Source organism: Fistularia commersonii, chromosome 8 (assembly GCF_037954325.1).
Source record: "Fistularia commersonii isolate RoL2024-O1a breed Wild chromosome 8, RoL_Fcom_v1.0, whole genome shotgun sequence".
Classification (NCBI taxonomy): domain Eukaryota; kingdom Metazoa; phylum Chordata; class Actinopteri; order Syngnathiformes; family Fistulariidae; genus Fistularia; species Fistularia commersonii.
The window spans coordinates 19,861,743-19,880,374 of record NC_141291.1 but is presented as its reverse complement, the minus strand read 5'-3'; the positions used below and the strand labels follow the sequence as shown (position 1 = coordinate 19,880,374).

General features: G+C 37.8%; 1 protein-coding gene across 1 annotated transcript; it reads right to left on the bottom strand.

Annotated features, from left to right (window-relative positions):
* Positions 1-82: 82 nt before the first annotated feature.
* cul2 (cullin 2) lies at positions 83-16,150 on the bottom strand. Its single transcript, XM_086151570.1, has 21 exons — positions 16,060-16,150; positions 14,976-15,114; positions 14,675-14,777; positions 14,478-14,572; positions 11,819-11,924; positions 9,892-9,974; positions 9,354-9,450; positions 9,012-9,122; positions 7,099-7,261; positions 6,830-6,954; positions 6,501-6,608; positions 6,301-6,360; positions 6,071-6,199; positions 5,750-5,836; positions 5,007-5,159; positions 3,632-3,709; positions 3,446-3,512; positions 3,139-3,341; positions 2,607-2,708; positions 2,409-2,525; positions 83-884 (listed from the first exon to the last, which is right to left on the bottom strand). The coding sequence occupies exons 2-21, from the start codon at positions 15,092-15,094 to the stop codon at positions 753-755; spliced, it is 2,238 nt and encodes a 745-aa protein (XP_086007696.1). The 5' UTR covers positions 15,095-15,114; positions 16,060-16,150; the 3' UTR covers positions 83-752.
* Between the last annotated feature and the right edge of the window lie 2,482 nt (positions 16,151-18,632).

Here is an 18,632-nt window from a genome sequence, read left to right as displayed (position 1 = left end):
TCACCAAATAAACATTGAAAATGAACAAACGTTTCTTTTCAGTCAGTGCGACGAGACTCAAACATGGACACATGACAAAATGTTTACATAAAAGCCTTCAGTGAATTCATTATTTATTTGACAAGCAGCAGGATCATGTTTGTCATTTTAATTTTCTTTACATTTGAAAGTAGATACAATAGTAAGTATACCAGTTTTATTACAATACTTTTCCTAACATCAGAACATTTAACAAAGAAAGAAAAAAATAAACACACAACTGCAAATGTGAGAAAGAATCGCATTTTTTTTATGTGCGGACACCAATATACCATTGATGCCACAAATGACGCTTTATTTTCTTTTTTTGTTTGTTTGTTTGTATTCCCCATTGTTTATAGCTACCCAATAACTTGATCTGCACTTTCTTCTCAAACGGCTATAGGCATTTTCTAAGTCGTTTTGACGCACATGTGCGTGGCACTGGTGATGTTGTAAACAGCTTAACATCAGAGGGTGGATGAGGGCAGGGCTTATGGGTGGTGGTGTCTCCTGGCCATGTCATGTGACACAAATACCACTCTTGTTTTTTAGAGAGAGCCGCTAGTCCCGCTGTGTCACCCTGTGCAGTCACAGCAGACAGCAAATAACCTAAATGGATGAAAGAGCCTCTTCTGCCGTTCATTATTCTGTTTTTAGTTTTTTGTTTTAAACCTGTGTATGCAGGTCAGTCATGAAGGTAAATGTTTGTAATGGCGTCTTGACTGCTCCGTCTACGCCACATAACTGTACTCGTCTGCTGAGGTCTGGCTCCGTTCAATGTACTGCTTATCAATGAGCACTTCGATGCACTTCTTGATCATGCTGATACTGGGGTTAAACCTAGCTTTGGACTGATTGATGACCTGCACAGTGGAGGAGACATACACAAAAAACACATTTTAATACATTTTAATACAGAAATGCCAGGAATGTAATTACTCACTCCATATTTAAACATTTTCAATACTTTATTTGAGTCATTATTCTTTTAATAAATAATGGCAAATAAACATAGGTGAGCTGATATCAGTGACGAGATGTAACGCATGGTCTGTACGACAAAGTGCCAAAGCTTGTTTACCAGTTACTGTAAGCAGAGAGAGACAAATTAGCTACAGCTCAAAAGTCCTCGACAGGGAAGGCGCAAAAACAGATTGATGCTCATCATGTATGAAAAAAAAAAACGATAAGTGATTTCTTTGGTCCAAATACTATTGTGTCTATGAAAATGAAGAGACTACGTTGAATAATGGTTTCAGCTGCTTAGCTGAAGTTGCATGACTGTCACTTTGTCTAAAACTAAAAAAAATGAACATGAGTCTGCAGTCTGCATTGCAATGAGCTGTAAATGTAAAACAAATACCAATTGTATGCAGAATGCATACAATGCATACCAAAAAAAGTGCATGGGTCATGGGAGAATATATATAGAGAATATATAGATAAGCGAGAATGTATATACACAAACCTGTCCCCTCACATATGCACACATGCACTACAAAACATCTGATCACAAAACATGCGACATTTGCCTTCACCTGGTGGTCTGTTATCAGTTTCGCAATAAATTTTAACCACCAAAGAACAATTATTCTGAGAATGTTTAGTATCACTGAAGAGTGCACATATATTATATTATGCTTTAATGGAGATATTTCATGTCTGGGTATACAAGAGGCTTGAAGGGCAAGGTCTCCATTGGTAAGCCCACGAAAGTCTTGTTTGTTCTGTATTTCTTTTTCCCATTGCAGCCTTGCATAAAGTCGTTCCAAACAGCTCATGTGCATGTAAAACTATTAAGTTTGTCACTGATGATGTGGTACTGTTATGATGATATGAAATTAGCTTGTCTCTGTAGTTTGACTGTTTACCATTTCAATTAGCACTCTCAATTTTCACTTTTCAATGAACACATGTTTAACTTGCACATCCGTTACCAAACTTGGCACAATAGTCAGTAAAACTGCTGTATAGCGCTATCACCATTGTTAGCATTTCTGCAGTTTATATTTCTCCTGCATCTTTCCCATGCTGCCTTACAATGTACTATTATGTATTTATTTATCCTTATGTTACTACTATGTTACTGATAGTTGTTTTATACTATCTCGCATTGAGTGTGGACAGCAATGAACAAATTTTATTGTGCAGGGAAACTTATTGTGCATAAGACAAGAAACACTTTGAACCCTTGAGTCCATCCCATTGCTCATTGTAGCCTTCTTGTGTTTAAACTTTGTTATTATGGGCCTGGTTTAATTACGGTAATGCCCAGCCAACCAAAATGATATAAAGCTGTTCTTCATATGAACAGCTTGTGCAACTCAATATTGAACTCCCTTCCACCAAATCAGAAAAAGTCTTTGAAATAAGACATGTCCACGTACCTCCTGTATGAGAGCGTTGTGCCGGAGCACTTTGCGGGCTTTCATGATTCTCACTATAGCAGCTTGTAGATACATCTTGCGGTCCTCATCTACTGCACTCCTCGTCTGCTCCATTTCCTACGTATCAGATCAACAAGTTAAACATGTTGACGAAGTTGGTCGAAACTGCTTGGGACTTTCATGCAATGGGTGTCTGACCTGTGGTGTGTCTTTCTGCATTGATGTCGTGATCTTAAACTTTGTCCGTTTACTGGTGAAACCCATATTTAATGAGAATGTGGACTCCGTTTCAATTTCCTCCTGCGGGCGTATCAGATAATTAGATCAGTAGTCTCAAGTGTTGGAAAAGAAGCCACTGCTTTGGATTTATTCACATGGCCATCTACATTTCAATTTGAGTGGATATGTGGTGAGTCAGGAAGTCGTGAAAGAAGAAGTGAAAATGGTTGGTGTGGGAGAAGAGGATACAGAGGTTAGTGTTAGATGGAGGCAGATGACTTGCTGTGATGACCCCTGATGGGAACAGCTGAAAGGATAACATAAAGATCTAAATGTAAATGCTCACAGATGAGGTGACATAAAACCTAAAAGAAACCTTCGGGTCATAAAACTTCTATCTGGTTCCATATTAAAGTAACCTAAACTGTAAACCTATCCCAGCTGTTTTATCCTCTCTAAATGGCAGGATCGTTTATTGGGTTTAAATGTTGTTACACATGGTTGCAAAGACCTTTTGTGAATCATGATTTAGCATCTTCACGTCCAAAAGGGACTTGATGGTCTTCTGTAGCTCCTTCTCATTCATCTGAGTGCCATCCTGCAGCTCCTTGTAGGTTACCGTCTGGCTGTTGTTGAAGGCCAGCAATACAGCCATCTGATAGGTGGTCACCATTGCTACATAGGGCTTTGACAGGAAGTTCAGTTTTACCTCACCTGTGTATGGTAAGAAGAAACATTAAAAACAATCATCCAATCAGTTCATCTCTCTTGGAAGCCTTTTTAAGTCATCAATGTGTCATTCATTTCTGTGATTCTACCTGTGCAGAGATAGTGCAACCAGGTCAGCTTCCTCCCACTGAAGTGCTGATTATAAAACAACTCAAACTGCAGAGAGATATGAAACAAGCGTTACTCATCAACAGGCTCTTTTTATTAGGCTAAACCTGCAACTGAAAACTGGAAATCTGCTTTGTTAAAAAAAAAAAAACACAGCCATAACTCACCATTTGCACACTCTTCTCTAGCTCTTGAGGGATGGCAAATGTGGAGGATGGGACATGTGTGAGAGGCCATGCCCCGGCCTGAAATCACATGGTGCAAAAACATTACACATCAACACTGAAAATGCATTTGTGTAAAATGTTTTTTTGGTTGGTCTTGAGTAAAGACAGAGCTTAGTAAGCTGGAGGTCGGAGTCCAAAAAACAGATAGCTCCAGCAGAAAGAAAATGACTCTATTCTGAATTTGAAAATTTGTACTTATTGAGGAATAACAGAGGTTTTTCAAATCCTGTTCTGTTTTTTAAATCCCAACATTACTTCACACTTTAAAAAAAGAAAAACAATCTAGTTTAGTTTAGTTTTCAGAGTTTCATATCGAGGACTTCAGAGAGTCTTATTATAACCAGGGTAAGGCGATGTTCTGATCATGGTATTTTTTACATGTTTGTTGTCACTGTTGGCCTCTGGTGGTGGAAATTTACAATGCAGTACACTGTAAAGACCAGAAGTAGTTAAGGGGAAGTTCCACTCACCCACTGACAGTTGCACATCAGACATTCACATGATGATGTTGCCACGTTCCCATTTTGTCCTTTGCTCTCAGACATTTGAAAGCATTATCTATGCTTAAATGCATTATTTATATATCAAAAATAAAGTCTGTACAAAGTGTGTTGATGCAGAAACCCTCGCCTGTCTTCAGTTTTTTTGTAAATTGTTTGATGACACGGTATCTAATCTGGTATGATTAAGACCATTTTATACATACATACGTCCAAATACATGTATTTCCTAATACATTAAATAATTATAATTGCATTATAACTAGCATTTTGCAGACACTGGAATTCTTGCATTCTGCATTACTTCCCTAGCAGTATCTCCATCTTGTGTTAGCGTCTATTGATTTTTCCTGATTTTATATTAACATTAGAACACACCTGTGTATCTCTGCCACTAAAATAACATGTTGGCATTACAGTCAGAGATATTTCACAAGAGTAAGGAATTTCAAATATGTTCAATACAGAGCCCCATTCTTATAGAGTTATGGGTTCCTGTCTACACTGAATGGAAAGCTAGGTTCACAAACACCTAGTTAGACCAGCAATATATTGTTCTTCAATAGTTACTTGGACAACTGACGGTGATAGTTAACTGTGGTATTGATAAAATCCAGCACAATGTATGAATCTTTATATCCACATAAGAACCTCTGACAAAAACAGTTTAGGAGAAAAATCCAGCTGTTGGCTGCATTCAAATAAAGACTATTGGCAAAGTAAACAGTGTCATCAAAAAACAAAACAAAAACAAAGTTTCGTCCAGAATAAGAATCAACTCCCTTTGCCAGCTGAGAACACTTAAAAGCACTCACCTGTAATACATAAATCTGGAAGCTGATTCCGAGGTCAACCACCATCTCCTGCGTCTTGATGAAGTTATTGAATTTGTTGTTGAGGTCGGCACTCACACTCATGTCTGTGTACATTCTGTGGAGTTTGCTTGTGAATTCGTAGCCACATGCTTGCTGCATGGTTGAAAGGAAACAAGACAACTAATACAGAAGAGTGGAGCAGAGGAATAAACAAAATACAGGCAAATTCATGTGTGTTTTAATGGCCCTAATGGACATTAAAAGATGCTCCAACCAATTTTGGCTGACACTCGATAGGAGCAGTGCAAACACCCAGAGAAGAAATCTGCAGGAGCGTACAGGTGTAATAACAGGATCTGTTGTTTCCGTGAGTGCATTTGGGCCACCAACTGCTGTTGCTGCTGTATCTTGAGGATACCAATTATAAAAGCGATTTACGACTGCATCCAAATCCACCTCTTCAAACCCATATCTCTCCCTCACACAAAACAACATTGGCTGCTTATTAAATCTATTGTTTGAATGAAAGTTACTGCATGGCATACAAAATTATTTACCATCTCATATCTTGGGAATAAAGAATAGTTTGTAAGATCAGACTGGGGGCCCCATCACTATTTAGTGATGTAGCATATAAACTGGAATGATGTAACAATTTCTGACACGAGAAGGAAGTTGTTCAGTTTTTCACTGTCAAGCTAACATGAATAATGATACAAAGCAAATACCTCGGAAAGATTTACCTTAAGTTTGTTGATCATGGCTTCTTCCGAGTCCATTGACAATGATAACCCATGTATTAACCGCTTTGCTAGCATTCTAGCATAAAACTGCAGAAAAAGAAGATCACAAAAAATACGTGAAACAAAGTGCTTCACATAAAAATCAATCCATAAGTACTTGAGTATTTTGAGATTAAAGAAGAAAGTGATGATAGATCTTTCTATTTATAGAGCTTCAGTCTAAAAACAACCCTTGATGTTCAGACCTAGATGAAAATGGGTTGAGGAAAAGTGAATGATGCATAATTTTGTGAGAATCCAAGCTAGGAACATTTCTGTTACCTTTTGAAATATGTCTTTGTCATCTATGTACTTGAACACTGTAATAAAGCTGGTAAGCTTGTCTTCCACCTCGTTCTCCGTCATTCCCTTTGCAGACTTCTTTAACAGATTGTCACAGTATTTTGCCAGCTGTACAGAAACATGATGTGAGGCGGAAGGAGGTATGACCTGGTCAGGGCACTGATTATGTCACAGAACTTTGTGTATGCATGTGTATGTGCCATACTGACCAGTTCAGGGGCTTTACAGATAGACTTGGGTTCCCTGAAGTTCACCACAGATGTCAAAGCCTATGAACACATTGAGTCAAATATAAAAGTGGTTGGAAAAATGTCAACATCTGTGTCTGCTATTAGGTTGTAATGTATTGTGAAGGACATTTTGCAAACAAATGACAAATAAGTGCTGGGGTCTGATTTTTTTTTTTTACCTTATCCAGTGCACTCATAAAGTGCTGATCTCCATTTAGAACTGTGTTTATAAGCTGAACAAATTTACTGTGAACCTCAAGCACCGATTCCACAAACAGGGTTGGCGTCTTGGGAGTCAAAGAAAAAGATACAGCAGTTTTAGAAAGGGAATGAAAACAAGGAATAAATGGGGAAAAATGCTTATGGCAACATGAAATTCCAAATCATGACATGAAAAGAAATGTGAATGCAGGAGAAGACAGGACAAAAACAATTATCCCAACAATAACAATTATTAAACAATTATTATTATTAAAATCCCCAGAATACAGTATATAGAATTACTGACATTTTCCTGAGAGAGGTTACTGGTGCCTCGGATGCCCTCATTGTGGATATGGACTTGCAGCTCCTGGATCATGTGAGGCAAACCGTTGGACACTGCTCGCAACAAGGTATACATGTTGGCCATGTCTAGAGAAAAGATTATGCAGATAAACGTATCAGTTTGATACACTAACAGGGGCTGTGTAAGTGTATATAATGAGACACAAAAAAACACATCCAGTTTTGCTCATGCACATCAGGAAAACAATTAAAGTAAAGTATTGGTCTGACCATCTCTCTTCTCCTGTCGAATAATGTTCTGGCATTCCCCGTGGAGGAACTGCAAATGATCTGCCACCATCCTCTGCTGGCATTCATGGATTACTTTGGCATAAGAGCTAGGGTTTAGGTACTTCCGACATCTCACTTCTTCATCTTTCAACCGCCCCAAAACCTGGAGGATGGCATGGGTAAGTACAGTGACAAACTAGAAGTACGATCTTGCTCAACTGGGGAGGAGGGAATTAATGTCTATGCTGACTTTGAAGTCAAGTGATTTTTTTACATATGAAAAAATATTTCAAGACCAAAATGAAAGATTTTGTTAAAAAATGAGAATAAAATTTGACAAATAAAGAGACTTTATTCTTTAATGTGTAATTACATAAAAAGCAGTAAATTAAGAACTACTTACTATTTAGGAGCTGTGGAAATTGAAAAATTCAACATTTTTTTTTCCAGAAGTTGCCATGACCTTGAGCACTTTACTAACTTGTGTGTCATACTACGCAGCATAATGGATGCTTGTTTCATTTGTCTTTTTATGTACACTTGCTTGATATTAAAGCCCTGAAGCTCATTTCAGTCTTTGTGAAGCAAACTATTTCAAAACAGTGTGTTAGGGCTTGTATTGTTCTGCAAAAACCACGGATGATGTTCGAAGCTTCATACGCCGCTGGGGCCTCAAATGCTTAAAATCCATTCATGGTGGCTTTTGTTAGTTTGAATCAATTTTGACAGCTGCACCTGGTGGTAGTAAACTGTGAATTTAAGGAGCCTCAACGGTATTTAACAATATTTGTTTGTGAGGACAGCATTGGAGTAAATGGCATGTACCCTTTAAGCAGAATTCTAGTTTTGGTCTTTCATTTTACTACCAAATAAGGCAAAGTACATTATGAACATTTTCTGTGCCAAATGTGATCCTATTTATGGGTGAATCTATCTGAATTGTTTCACTAATGGTGAAATTTTTTTGTTTTCTTTTTTCGAAGTGTGATGTTTACTGTTTAGGCAAGGGTTGTCGTCTGACAACACCTCATAAATGTTGAAACACTTGCGTGCCGGGAGTGGTGAATCATGTCCAGCAAGGTGGTACAGGTATAAATACTGTATAATAATAATACACTTAAACAACACATTTTTCTTTATCTGCCATGATGAGCTTAAATCAGTGACTCGTTTTCATGGCCAGCTCAGAGCATGGACTACCTTGACTTGACTTTGCCACTAGATGTCACTCTTTTTCTACTCTAGGGATGCAGTGTGTGTATAAAATATGTATCAAATACTTATACTCATTATACTATAATATACAACTTAGTATTTTGATTCAAAGAATATGAATATGGAGTAAATGTGTCATCATTTCATACATATAAGCACACACACAGACAGCCAGAGTGATGTAGCCCTATATTTTTCTAAATTTAGAGTGGTGCAGCTCTTTCTGTCCATGTTACCCAGGAAGCATAGTGATCAATTTGACAGCATTGAAAAGCACAGAGCATTAACATCTGGTGAAGCTCTTGTCAAGATCCTGTTAACAGGCAAGATGGATAGATGAATTTACCAGAAAGATCTGATTATTACCCATGCAAGTGACTTCATGAGTAAGAATGACTAATGAGAGAGAGTCGTGAAATTACCTCGGGGTTTGTGAGTTTGGTTTTGGCGGGTTAATGGAAGCACTAATACAGAGATTAAATCTCTTATGTCACCAGAATAACAGAACACTCAGCACACAGCAAAAAGTCCCTGGGTTAGTTTATAATTCAGCCAACAGAAAAACCCTGTGTCAGTTCAAACTAGATGCTTTTGTAATCTGAAGCGCAACATCAAAACCTATTGTCTGAAGCTTCTTCAATCCTTGCAAAAAACACAAATAATGAAACGATCACATACTTTACAATTCTGTAACCTACCTTCTCCATGTACTGAGAGCAGTTTGACTCTTGCAGTAGATTGGAGGCTTCCTGTTTGTAATACTCTCCTGTTTTTGTCAGAAATGGTGCTTCAAAAATTTCCTGATAAAACTGGAATAAAAGGAAGAGGATGTGGACATCCACATGTCAATATGGACGTCCAACCAGGTAAAAACACAGCCAGTCAAGGATGTGATGACAACAAGACATAAAAATAGATGATGAAAAGACAGTAGTAACAATGGCAGAACTAAATTCCCAAAATAACAGTGTTTAAGATGTGGTGCACAAACAATATGTAAATAAATCATCTATGACTATGGTACACTTTCATGTTTTCACCTTTAGTGGAGACTTCTTCTTGTACTGTTCAACATGAACAAAGGAGTTGATGACCCCGTGGATGACCTTCTGGTTGGGGTTCTCACCACAACGATCGCTGCAACACACAAGTAAGATTGGAGTTAGGCCTGTTTCGATCATAGCACTGCTGGTTGGCAAAATATTTAATGGTCAGCTGGGAAAACTGTAGCTTAAAGCAGGAACTTTGATCATGACAACTGAAACAAATGTCTGGGTTGAACACGTTTGAACGTGTTCTGACAGTGACTACTTTGGCAGATATTTAACATTTATAGCGATGGATACGTGCCATCTGAAAGTGTAATCGATCTAAAATAATAGTTTTGTAAAAATAAGGTAAAATAAAACATTATCAAAAGCTTGCAGATGACACCACATTATGGATTTGGGTTACTATGGGTTACATGACATTACCCACGCGCACATACTTAAGCTCTCATCTTCCCTAATACACCGAACAATAATTTCTTGTTTTCATAAATACGAGAAGAGCATTTGAGGAAATAACAAAACTTACTTTTTGATTTCATTCAGCAACATCCTAATCAGTATCCTTTGAAGAGGCTCAATCATTAGCCTTCTCCACATATCCAAAGCCAACTGTAGAGACAAGGAAACAAGAAAACAGTTGAAACATAGACAATCCAGAGCCAACTTGTGTTTGACGCCGAAGCAAGTTCAACAGACATCTTCTTGACAACTAAAGTTTTCCCTAGGAATGTCACAAAAAAGATGAATATGAATATGTTCCCATAAAAGACTAAGTCAGCTGGGCCAAGAAATATTATTAAATGACATATTACTTATGTCACACCTCGTGATCAGAATTTATATTGGGTGCAAAAAGATTAAATGACTGCAGCTGTGGCTGGTCTTATAATGTTCTTACACAGTAATACACACTGACAATGACTGCTGACACTTCTATCCAAAGTGCAAGCCAAAGTGTTTCTGTAAGACACAGATAAAGCAAAAGGAAAAAAAAAAAGAAAAAAGAAAAAAAAGAAATCAAAATTACTGACAGTCATTAAGAATGGAAACTTCCTGACAGATAAGTTCAGCCGTATCTAGTGAAACAAGTTCGATGACCTTAAGAAAATAACCTTCACAGTTACAGAGATTTCTCTTTTCATCTTATCTGACGACAATCTGCAGTTGAAGGAGAGGACAACAGCATTGCTGTTCAAGTACTGTATTTGAGAGGGAATCTCCAGGATCACCTGCAACACCTCCCAATCAATTAACTTCTAGCAAGACGGTCCCATCACAGATGTCTCTCTTTACTTCCAAGTCTGGAATGCCAAGTCTGATTTTTTGAAATTCACAACTGCTCCATATGAAGTGTATACATTATCCACAGCTATAACACAAAAGGGGTGAGGTCTAAATGGTGCTATGGGTTAAATTGTGTTTGGTCACATAAAATAGGTCCATCATTCCTTTCGGACTCCTGCCTCTCAAAGTCAAACATCTGTATACTACATTCATTGCTTTGCATTTATGAATATTAGTTTGAATATCTACTTAAATACATACTTTGCCGGCATTTTCAATAATATATGCATATTGTTTATCTGACTATATCTCTTACAAAGCTGTTTATAAATGTTTATAAATCTAATCTGAAACATAATTCACCCTTTAAGTCAACTGTGAAGCAAGGAAAATATGTATTTGCAAAAAAGGATATTTAACTTAGAATCATTTCTCTTTTTAAATGTAATAAATAGCATGCACCTTATGTACAAGTGTGACTTACATCAGACTGATGTTGGGTTTAATTCAGCCTTAACAGATGGGATTATGGTATAACCCCAATGCTTTTCACACCATTTTAATCACAATTCCAAAAAATGCACTGCTGAGGCAAACTCGTGCATGAGTCCATGAGGGAAAAAAAAGAGTTTACAGTGACAAAATACTTTTGGCCAAAGGTCCAAAACGATTTAATAATAAGTCTTATTAAAGAACTTTTAATAATATAGTGGGCAAGATACATGACTTTGTGTGGCAGTAACTTTAATGCCTGCATCAAATATTGTGAGAGGTTTATAAAGAGTATCTGAAATTCACAAGGCAACAGATCAAGCATGTCGCAAAAGATTCAATAAGCCTTTGAAAAGACAATGATGAAATTCCAGTCCCTTGTGATTAAAATGCATCCAAACACATGAACCTGGTCAGATAGGCTATATGACTGATGTTCCCATTAGCTTTGATGTGCTGCCTGGGAGGGAGAGAACCAGAGAGGGAACCATCATTCTAATACAAAGAACCCGTTAAACCAGTAGTTCCCTCACTGAATTGCAAGTTGTGCTTCTTATCTCTTGTCTTGATCATATATCATCTTCCTAAAACGGTTTGTGGGCTTGCACTGAATTTTGTTTATGTAATAATCCTGGTAAGAGATTCAAGACTAAAAGTTGAAGAGAATTAAACAGTACCTCCCCAATCTCCATAAGGGGCTCATTCATATCTACTCCTCCATAGCCATACTGCAGGTCTGCCTCTGTTAGTTTGTTCTTCTTGATGAACTGAGTGTTGAGGTACCTAGAGACAAAGAAGGTGTTAAAAGTCATGGGTAATTTTCATTTTTAATATCTTTAATCACAATGGCAATCTCCGTTTCACCAGTGCCAAATATTTAAAGATTATTGTTTTTTTCTTTTCTCTTGATGGGTTAATCACAAGAAAGATTCTCTCCCACCCCAAACACATAAAACCACACTTGTCATGCAACTAGCTTCAAGAAAAAGCATAGTTGTCAGATATTTATAGTATATGCTATTAAATCAATGTAACAAATATGTATTTTGTTTATGAAGAGCCCACCATAACCAATTGTAATAGGCAAAAAAGTGCAATTTGGTATTTAATGCTTCAGTGATAAGAGGCCAACCAAATAATAAAAAAAGAGACATTGTGACCTCCGATCATTTCCTTTCATCAAGAAAAAGAGAGGATCAATGTGATAGTTCGGGAATGTACACTAAACAATGATGGGATACATGTTTAAGGGAGCAAGAAGCAGAGCGGCATCAGCATAGCAATACCAAACGGGCTGCAACATGTGTTTCTGACAACACAGATTGAGATTATCTATCTTCGCTGATTCTGTCCACCTGAGATTAGATGCAGTTTTCACAACATTAGCATAACCATAACATACAATTCCATCTTTTAACTATAATTTTACTAAGCATTTAAAAACTTGTCAACGTAAAAAATAACAGCTATTGAACCTTACTGAGTAGAGATTACTATAGGAGCTTAGAATGTAAGATAGGGACAGGTGGTGACAGAATAATTGCCCTCAACAAGTCTCTTTTGACTTACTTTATACCTTAGTTCAGACCTGGTCATTTTACAGCCCGTAGGCCACATCTGGCCCATTGGGTGTCCCTTCCCAGCCCGTGTGAGGTCAGTCAGAACATGAATGAAAAAATATTGATTCCATTGCTTTAATTTAGAAAACAGTGCAGTTTTTAGTCACGTCAAGGTGGACGTAAGTACATCAATGACGTGGGTCCGTGAACAGAGACGAGTGATGCTAGCAAGTTAACCCTTGAAATGTCAGTTCTATCAAAAAAGAAAAGTTGATGTCTAATGCCGCATCCTCAACAAGACATGGACCGCTAAATATTTATTTACAGAAATCAAAGGTAAAGTAGTGAGTAAGGATAACCGTTTGAATCATCACCATGTGACCTAGCAAGGGGGAGGATAATACAAAAAACTTTTCTGATGAAGTGCATGCAAGCTAGTCAGATGCTTTGCTAACTAAACTTTTGTTTTTTTTTTTACAAAGCTTTGCACACCCAGATATGCACTTTTCAAGGCAAGTTACACCGTATCCCACAAAATTGCCCAAAAAAGTAAGCCGTTTTCGGAGAGAGAGTTTATCAAGGAGTGTTTGTTGGACTCTGCAGCACTAATATGCCCTGGGAAAAAGCACGCATTTGATAGCACTCTTGCGACACACTGTGACGCGACGCAGAAGGTTGAGGAGATTGCGGGAGCTTTACCCAAGTGGTCAACTTTGAATTTTTTCTCTGGCTTAGGATGAGAGCTGCAATGTTCTGCCCAGCTACTCATCTTGTTATGTGGGATAACTGAAGACTGAAATCATTTTCAGGTGAAGAGACATTCTCAGTGGTAAGGTTCAACAAATACAGATACTCCATCATTAACTAACACCTCTCAGTCGCCCTTCCTAAATCCACATAAGACATTCAGACAGATTTCGGTGCAGTTGTTCAAGCCCAAGTCAGGCTGGCTATCTCTCACTGAACAGGTAAAAAGACGTGAAAATAAAAAGCCCAAAGCACTTTCTGTGTAAAGTTGATCAATTGCATATCTTTAACATACTGCAAAATGCCTCTTTAGTGTTTGTGAATGTCAACAAGTTAGACCCTCTGAAAACACCTATGTCATGATTATTTTTGTTTTTGATATTTATTACTTCTAAAAGAATACTTTCCTATTTGATCTACAACATCATTTCACATTTGTATAAATATTTACAGAATATGCATATTATTCTGACAACCAAAATCAGTATTTACTGCCTTTTACAATCAGTTATAATTAATACAGAGCAGAATTAAGTGTATGTCATCATTGGTTCATCCCTCAAACACTGTTGAGGTTCCTCATATGGCCCCTTGTAAAAATTAATTGCCCACCACTGCCTTAGTCCAACAGTCGCTGCATGCTCTTTACTGATTAGAATGCACATCAAAACACATTAATAAAGAGTATAATCTAGGATCTTTAGCAACCTTCTTCTTATCTGCAAGAGCTCTGAGCCTGACTAATTTATCCAAGTAACAAAAGTGATAATGCTAAAGCAATTTACTAGGAACTACGCAGTTAAAAAAATTGATCAGACAGCTCTCCATAGGGGTATGCAGCAATAGGATTTTAAGATAAAATGCATTACAGGCTCAAATATCAAAACATGTACACTATATGTGAAAAATCCCAAGCGTGCCAAATCAAATAACAGTTTTAATAATTGACAATGAAAAAGGAAAAGAAAGAAGGGAATGATGACACCAATTGGTCACTGGTAAAAGAGACAATGTCAGAAAGAAGATTTACCTGTATAAGCAGTCCATGTAGTCAGCTCCTTTGCTGTATTCATCCCAGTATCTGTGATACATCACTAAAACCTTCTCCTCCGATTCCAACACTTTCTATAAAACAAATACAGGTGTAATAGATGTTATTAAAAAGCACCACAGGGGAAGAGATGAACACTTCATATAAGATATCAGAGAGCTATTCTGAGTACTTACCTTGTATAACTGGCGAACATGATTCTCAAGAAAAATCTTGGTCTCTGTGTATAATCTTTCCCCTAAAGGCTCTGGGTATGCAACACACAAGGCATATATGTCTCTGGTGTCTAAGTTTAGGAACTGACAAGGACTTCATAGCAAAAAAAATTACAAAATATAGTAAATACACCATTTATAAATGTGGTTTAAAGGTTGTTGTAGTAGCGACTGTAATCTCAGTCTATGTTTCTCCACATTTGAATTGATGAGTCTGAATTTGGTTCTGCCTTATAACACTGAGCCAGCCGGTCAAGGATACGAGAAGCGATCATTCCATGTGGCTCGCTCCACATAGTCAAGCATCACAACAGCCTTGATTGTCGTAAGTAACTTGTTCCATGTCTCGTCAAAATCCACCACCCGTGGCTTCAAGGACATTGTACAGTTTCTCCTTTAGTCTAATAGAACGAGAGAAAAATATGCAGGCACAAGGGTAAGTCATGAGTCAAGAGTCTGATTTTTTGTTATTGTCGTTTGTTTCTTGTCTGTAGCCAAAAATGACTTTTGGTGACAATTATTTTGATGGTAATTGAATTGGGTTTAAAAAGTACTTGATTCTGATTGGAATCCAATATAGCTGAGATATTATTATACTAAGGTCACATTAGAAGGCCGATTAATCAAACTTGTCAAAAATATCCTTACACTTCACTGTGGCAGCAACACATGATGTTAACACTCAAGTTCATGGAGCTACAGGCAAACAGTGAACGGTCAGCATAATATTGATGATGATTGGGTATCGTTAATATTGTAATTAAGCTACGAGGCGAGTCAGAAGCTAACAATCATACACGGACCTCCATATCTGTGTCATAAGAATTATGGCTCACCTGGAGGGGCGAGAAACTAGGCCCTGTGTTGTTCCCGATCATACATACCGCTGAAAGCACGTCAAAAACTTTTCACAATCAACATGCATAGTTCAAGTTGCTGCTGACCACTTCACGCTAGTCATCATCGATTAACAATAGGGGGTGTTGCCGTTAATAATAATTAAAAAAAACAACAACTTGCAGTTATGGTAAAGGCAGCTAAGTTGAAGTTAACAGCAAGGGAAATGCCAATCCTAAAATAGGGTGTCTGACTAACGGTCTAACAAGCATCTTCTTAGCAAGCTTCTTCTCAATGGGAAACCTATGGGCATCAGCGATTTGTAAATCGCTGGCTAGCGGCTAGTTAGCTTGCGAGCAGAAAGCTAACGACAACTCGGCTAACGCTAGCAAATGGTCATCTTTCAGGCAATGGCTTAACATTTACATTGACAACTTGGTAAAACATAATACTATTGTGAAACATAATAGGACATAGGGGTCAAACGTAGACTTCTGAATAGTACGCACCTCTGTACAGTAAATCCTTGTAAAAATACTCAAGTTTCTCCGCTGTCACAGGCTTGATGTGTCTATACTTACAGGTCTTCCCTGCCGCTTGGATTTCACCACACGCCATACTTTCACATGGGGGTTTGTAATGAACCAGCATAAATTTGTCTCCAGTCCCTGTTGCCCTTTATGAGGAAAACATGTCTTTCATTGTAGTCTTATTTTGAAAAAAATCAAGGAAATAGTTATGCATCTTGATATGAATAAGATACAGTCCACTAGAATTAAAATACGAGAACCCCTATTTGTGTTTGGTATCGCCTAAAACTACGGAAACCGCTTTGGAAATCGAAACTGTGAAAATACTACCAATCTTAATCCCGTTTACTACATATACAAACCCAGGTGTCAAGAAAATATCCCATGGAGGTTGGTGACCTTGCAAAAATGCGAATTAATATAAATGCTCACAAATTTAGACTACTTAGCTCTACGTTCAGCGTAATGGCAATATATGATGAAGCGTCAGTGACTAGATTTATTTTAACATTGACCACATGTGATCGAATACACCAAAAGTCTCCGTGTCTTTGACTACAACTTATATCTGTGTAAGAGCGTCTTATCCACAAAATAGAAAACATTCTGAAACTAATGTTGACATGCTTATGTAACCAGAACATTAATAAAAAACAATAGAATTATTCCTCAAACCTCATTTTGAATGCTGACTGCAATCACTATCCAAGCCAGATATGACCTAACAGTTTTTGTCTTTGAGGGACATCAACCAGCTCCCCCTAAGAGTCACAAAACAGTAGGCAAACAGTGTTTGTTCTTGTGTCTACATGAAGTATCACCTTTTAGTAGACAAAAACCAACTGAACCGGTCGTATAATGAAGGGCACTGTCAATCTCAGATTGTTGCTGAGAGTTTCCCCTTGTATCGACACGAAGAAGTTGATGATTCTTTCAGTGCTGGCAACTGTCACGTTCAATTGACTGTTTGGCCGATCCAGTTTTCTAAAATGTTGATCTCTACCTCTAAATGATGGAAAAGCAATTAGGGAGGTTTTCTAGTTGACGGTGTTGCTGCATGTTGAGACCTTTACTGCTCTACTGCTATTCATTATAAGTAAAATGTTTGCTCTTGGATGTTTAGCAAGAGCATGCAGTGGCTCAGCAGTATTTTTGGTGGCAGACATTTTGGTGACCAATGACCAGGCACAAGGAGCTTGCCATAACACAGGCTTACTAGCAAGTCAACAGATCCAAAAGAATGTCCCCTATTACCTGGTCTGCAGGCGGAATTCTTACCTATTCCTTCCCTCTTGGTTTCGGACCATTTCTTTGTGAGTATGCCAGGGATGCCTGGTCCCTTTGGGGAAATGGCTGGCCCTTCCTTGGGCACAGCAGGATTAGCAATCAAATTGCCTGTGCAGAAAAGAACATCGGTTGAGGGCCTGCGCACTGGATTAAGGGTCTCTTCATCAGTCCACTCTGATATTGGTTTCAAACCTGGTGGGTATCATTTTTATTGGGAACTAGGCTACAAAGTAACCTCTATACAGCCATGGTAGTGAGTCTTTACAAGAACCAAAAGAGGGGTGCGGCTCTATAATCTTCTACAAGGGCAGCAAAGGATTGTGGAAGTTTTGGAGGAAGTAGGATTTCACCAACAGAAGAAGGAACAGTCTTGGACATGTTGTACTGGTGTCATTAAAAATGCATAGGTTTTTCAAGGGCACAAAGTCCAGCACTGGTATTTGCTGTAATTCCTCAGTTTCACTTTCCGTTTTACTATTATTGTAATACACTGTTTGGCGACATCATTATATAGTAAAAGCAACGTAACTAAATTATCTCTGAATATTAAATATGCTAATACACGAATGAGAACTCCTTCCTGCTGTTTGGAGACAGCAGTATATTGTAAAAAGTCAGGCGATTTCTTATTATTAAAGACGCTAATACATGAATAAGAACTCCTTACTGTCATTTTTTTAATCATCTCATATATACTTGTCATATACTCATGAACATAACATCTGTGTCTCCATATCTAACATAAATATATTTCATTGCTCAAAAGAGGGCATGTACTTAATGCCTTCAACATACAACCAATGATGAGAAAAATTAGAAGGACCAGTCTTATCATGAGTATAAGCATGTCTAAAACACACCCAACTATTAGTTTTATAACTAAACCCACTGACCCATCTGCTACCAGATATCTATGTAATTTGTGCTGTTTTCTCGTGGTGAAAACAACTACTCAGTGCACCACTTACCATACTTTATCTTTACTTATGACTAAATTATAGTGCATTTGAACATATGCATATAGGAGAATGAAAAAGTGAATAACCAAAAGAACAAAGACAACAGCTGTGCACTGTAAGGTAAAATTGTACAGGAACATTGCTTTTTCCCCCAAACTCAGTCATATCTCAGGCATATCATTATGTGACTTATAGTAATAATATAGTATCATTTGGATCTGAGATTGTGTCTCTGTATAGCTCCGTTCACCTCAGTGAGCCTGATTGAGCAGGAGAATGGATTTCAGCTGAGGTGCAGTACACACC

Excerpts from the sequence above, each read along its gene's own strand:
- cul2 (XM_086151570.1), bottom strand. The coding sequence starts at position 15,094 with ATGTCCTTGAAGCCACGGGTGGTGGATTTTGACGAGACATGGAACAAG. Across the intron at positions 9,451-9,891 it reads TTGCTGAATGAAATCAAAAA|CGATCGTTGTGGTGAGAACC; the intron begins GTAAGTTTTGTT and ends TGTGTGTTGCAG. Across the intron at positions 3,710-5,006 it reads TCCAGATTTATGTATTACAG|GCCGGGGCATGGCCTCTCAC; the intron begins GTGAGTGCTTTT and ends ATGTGATTTCAG.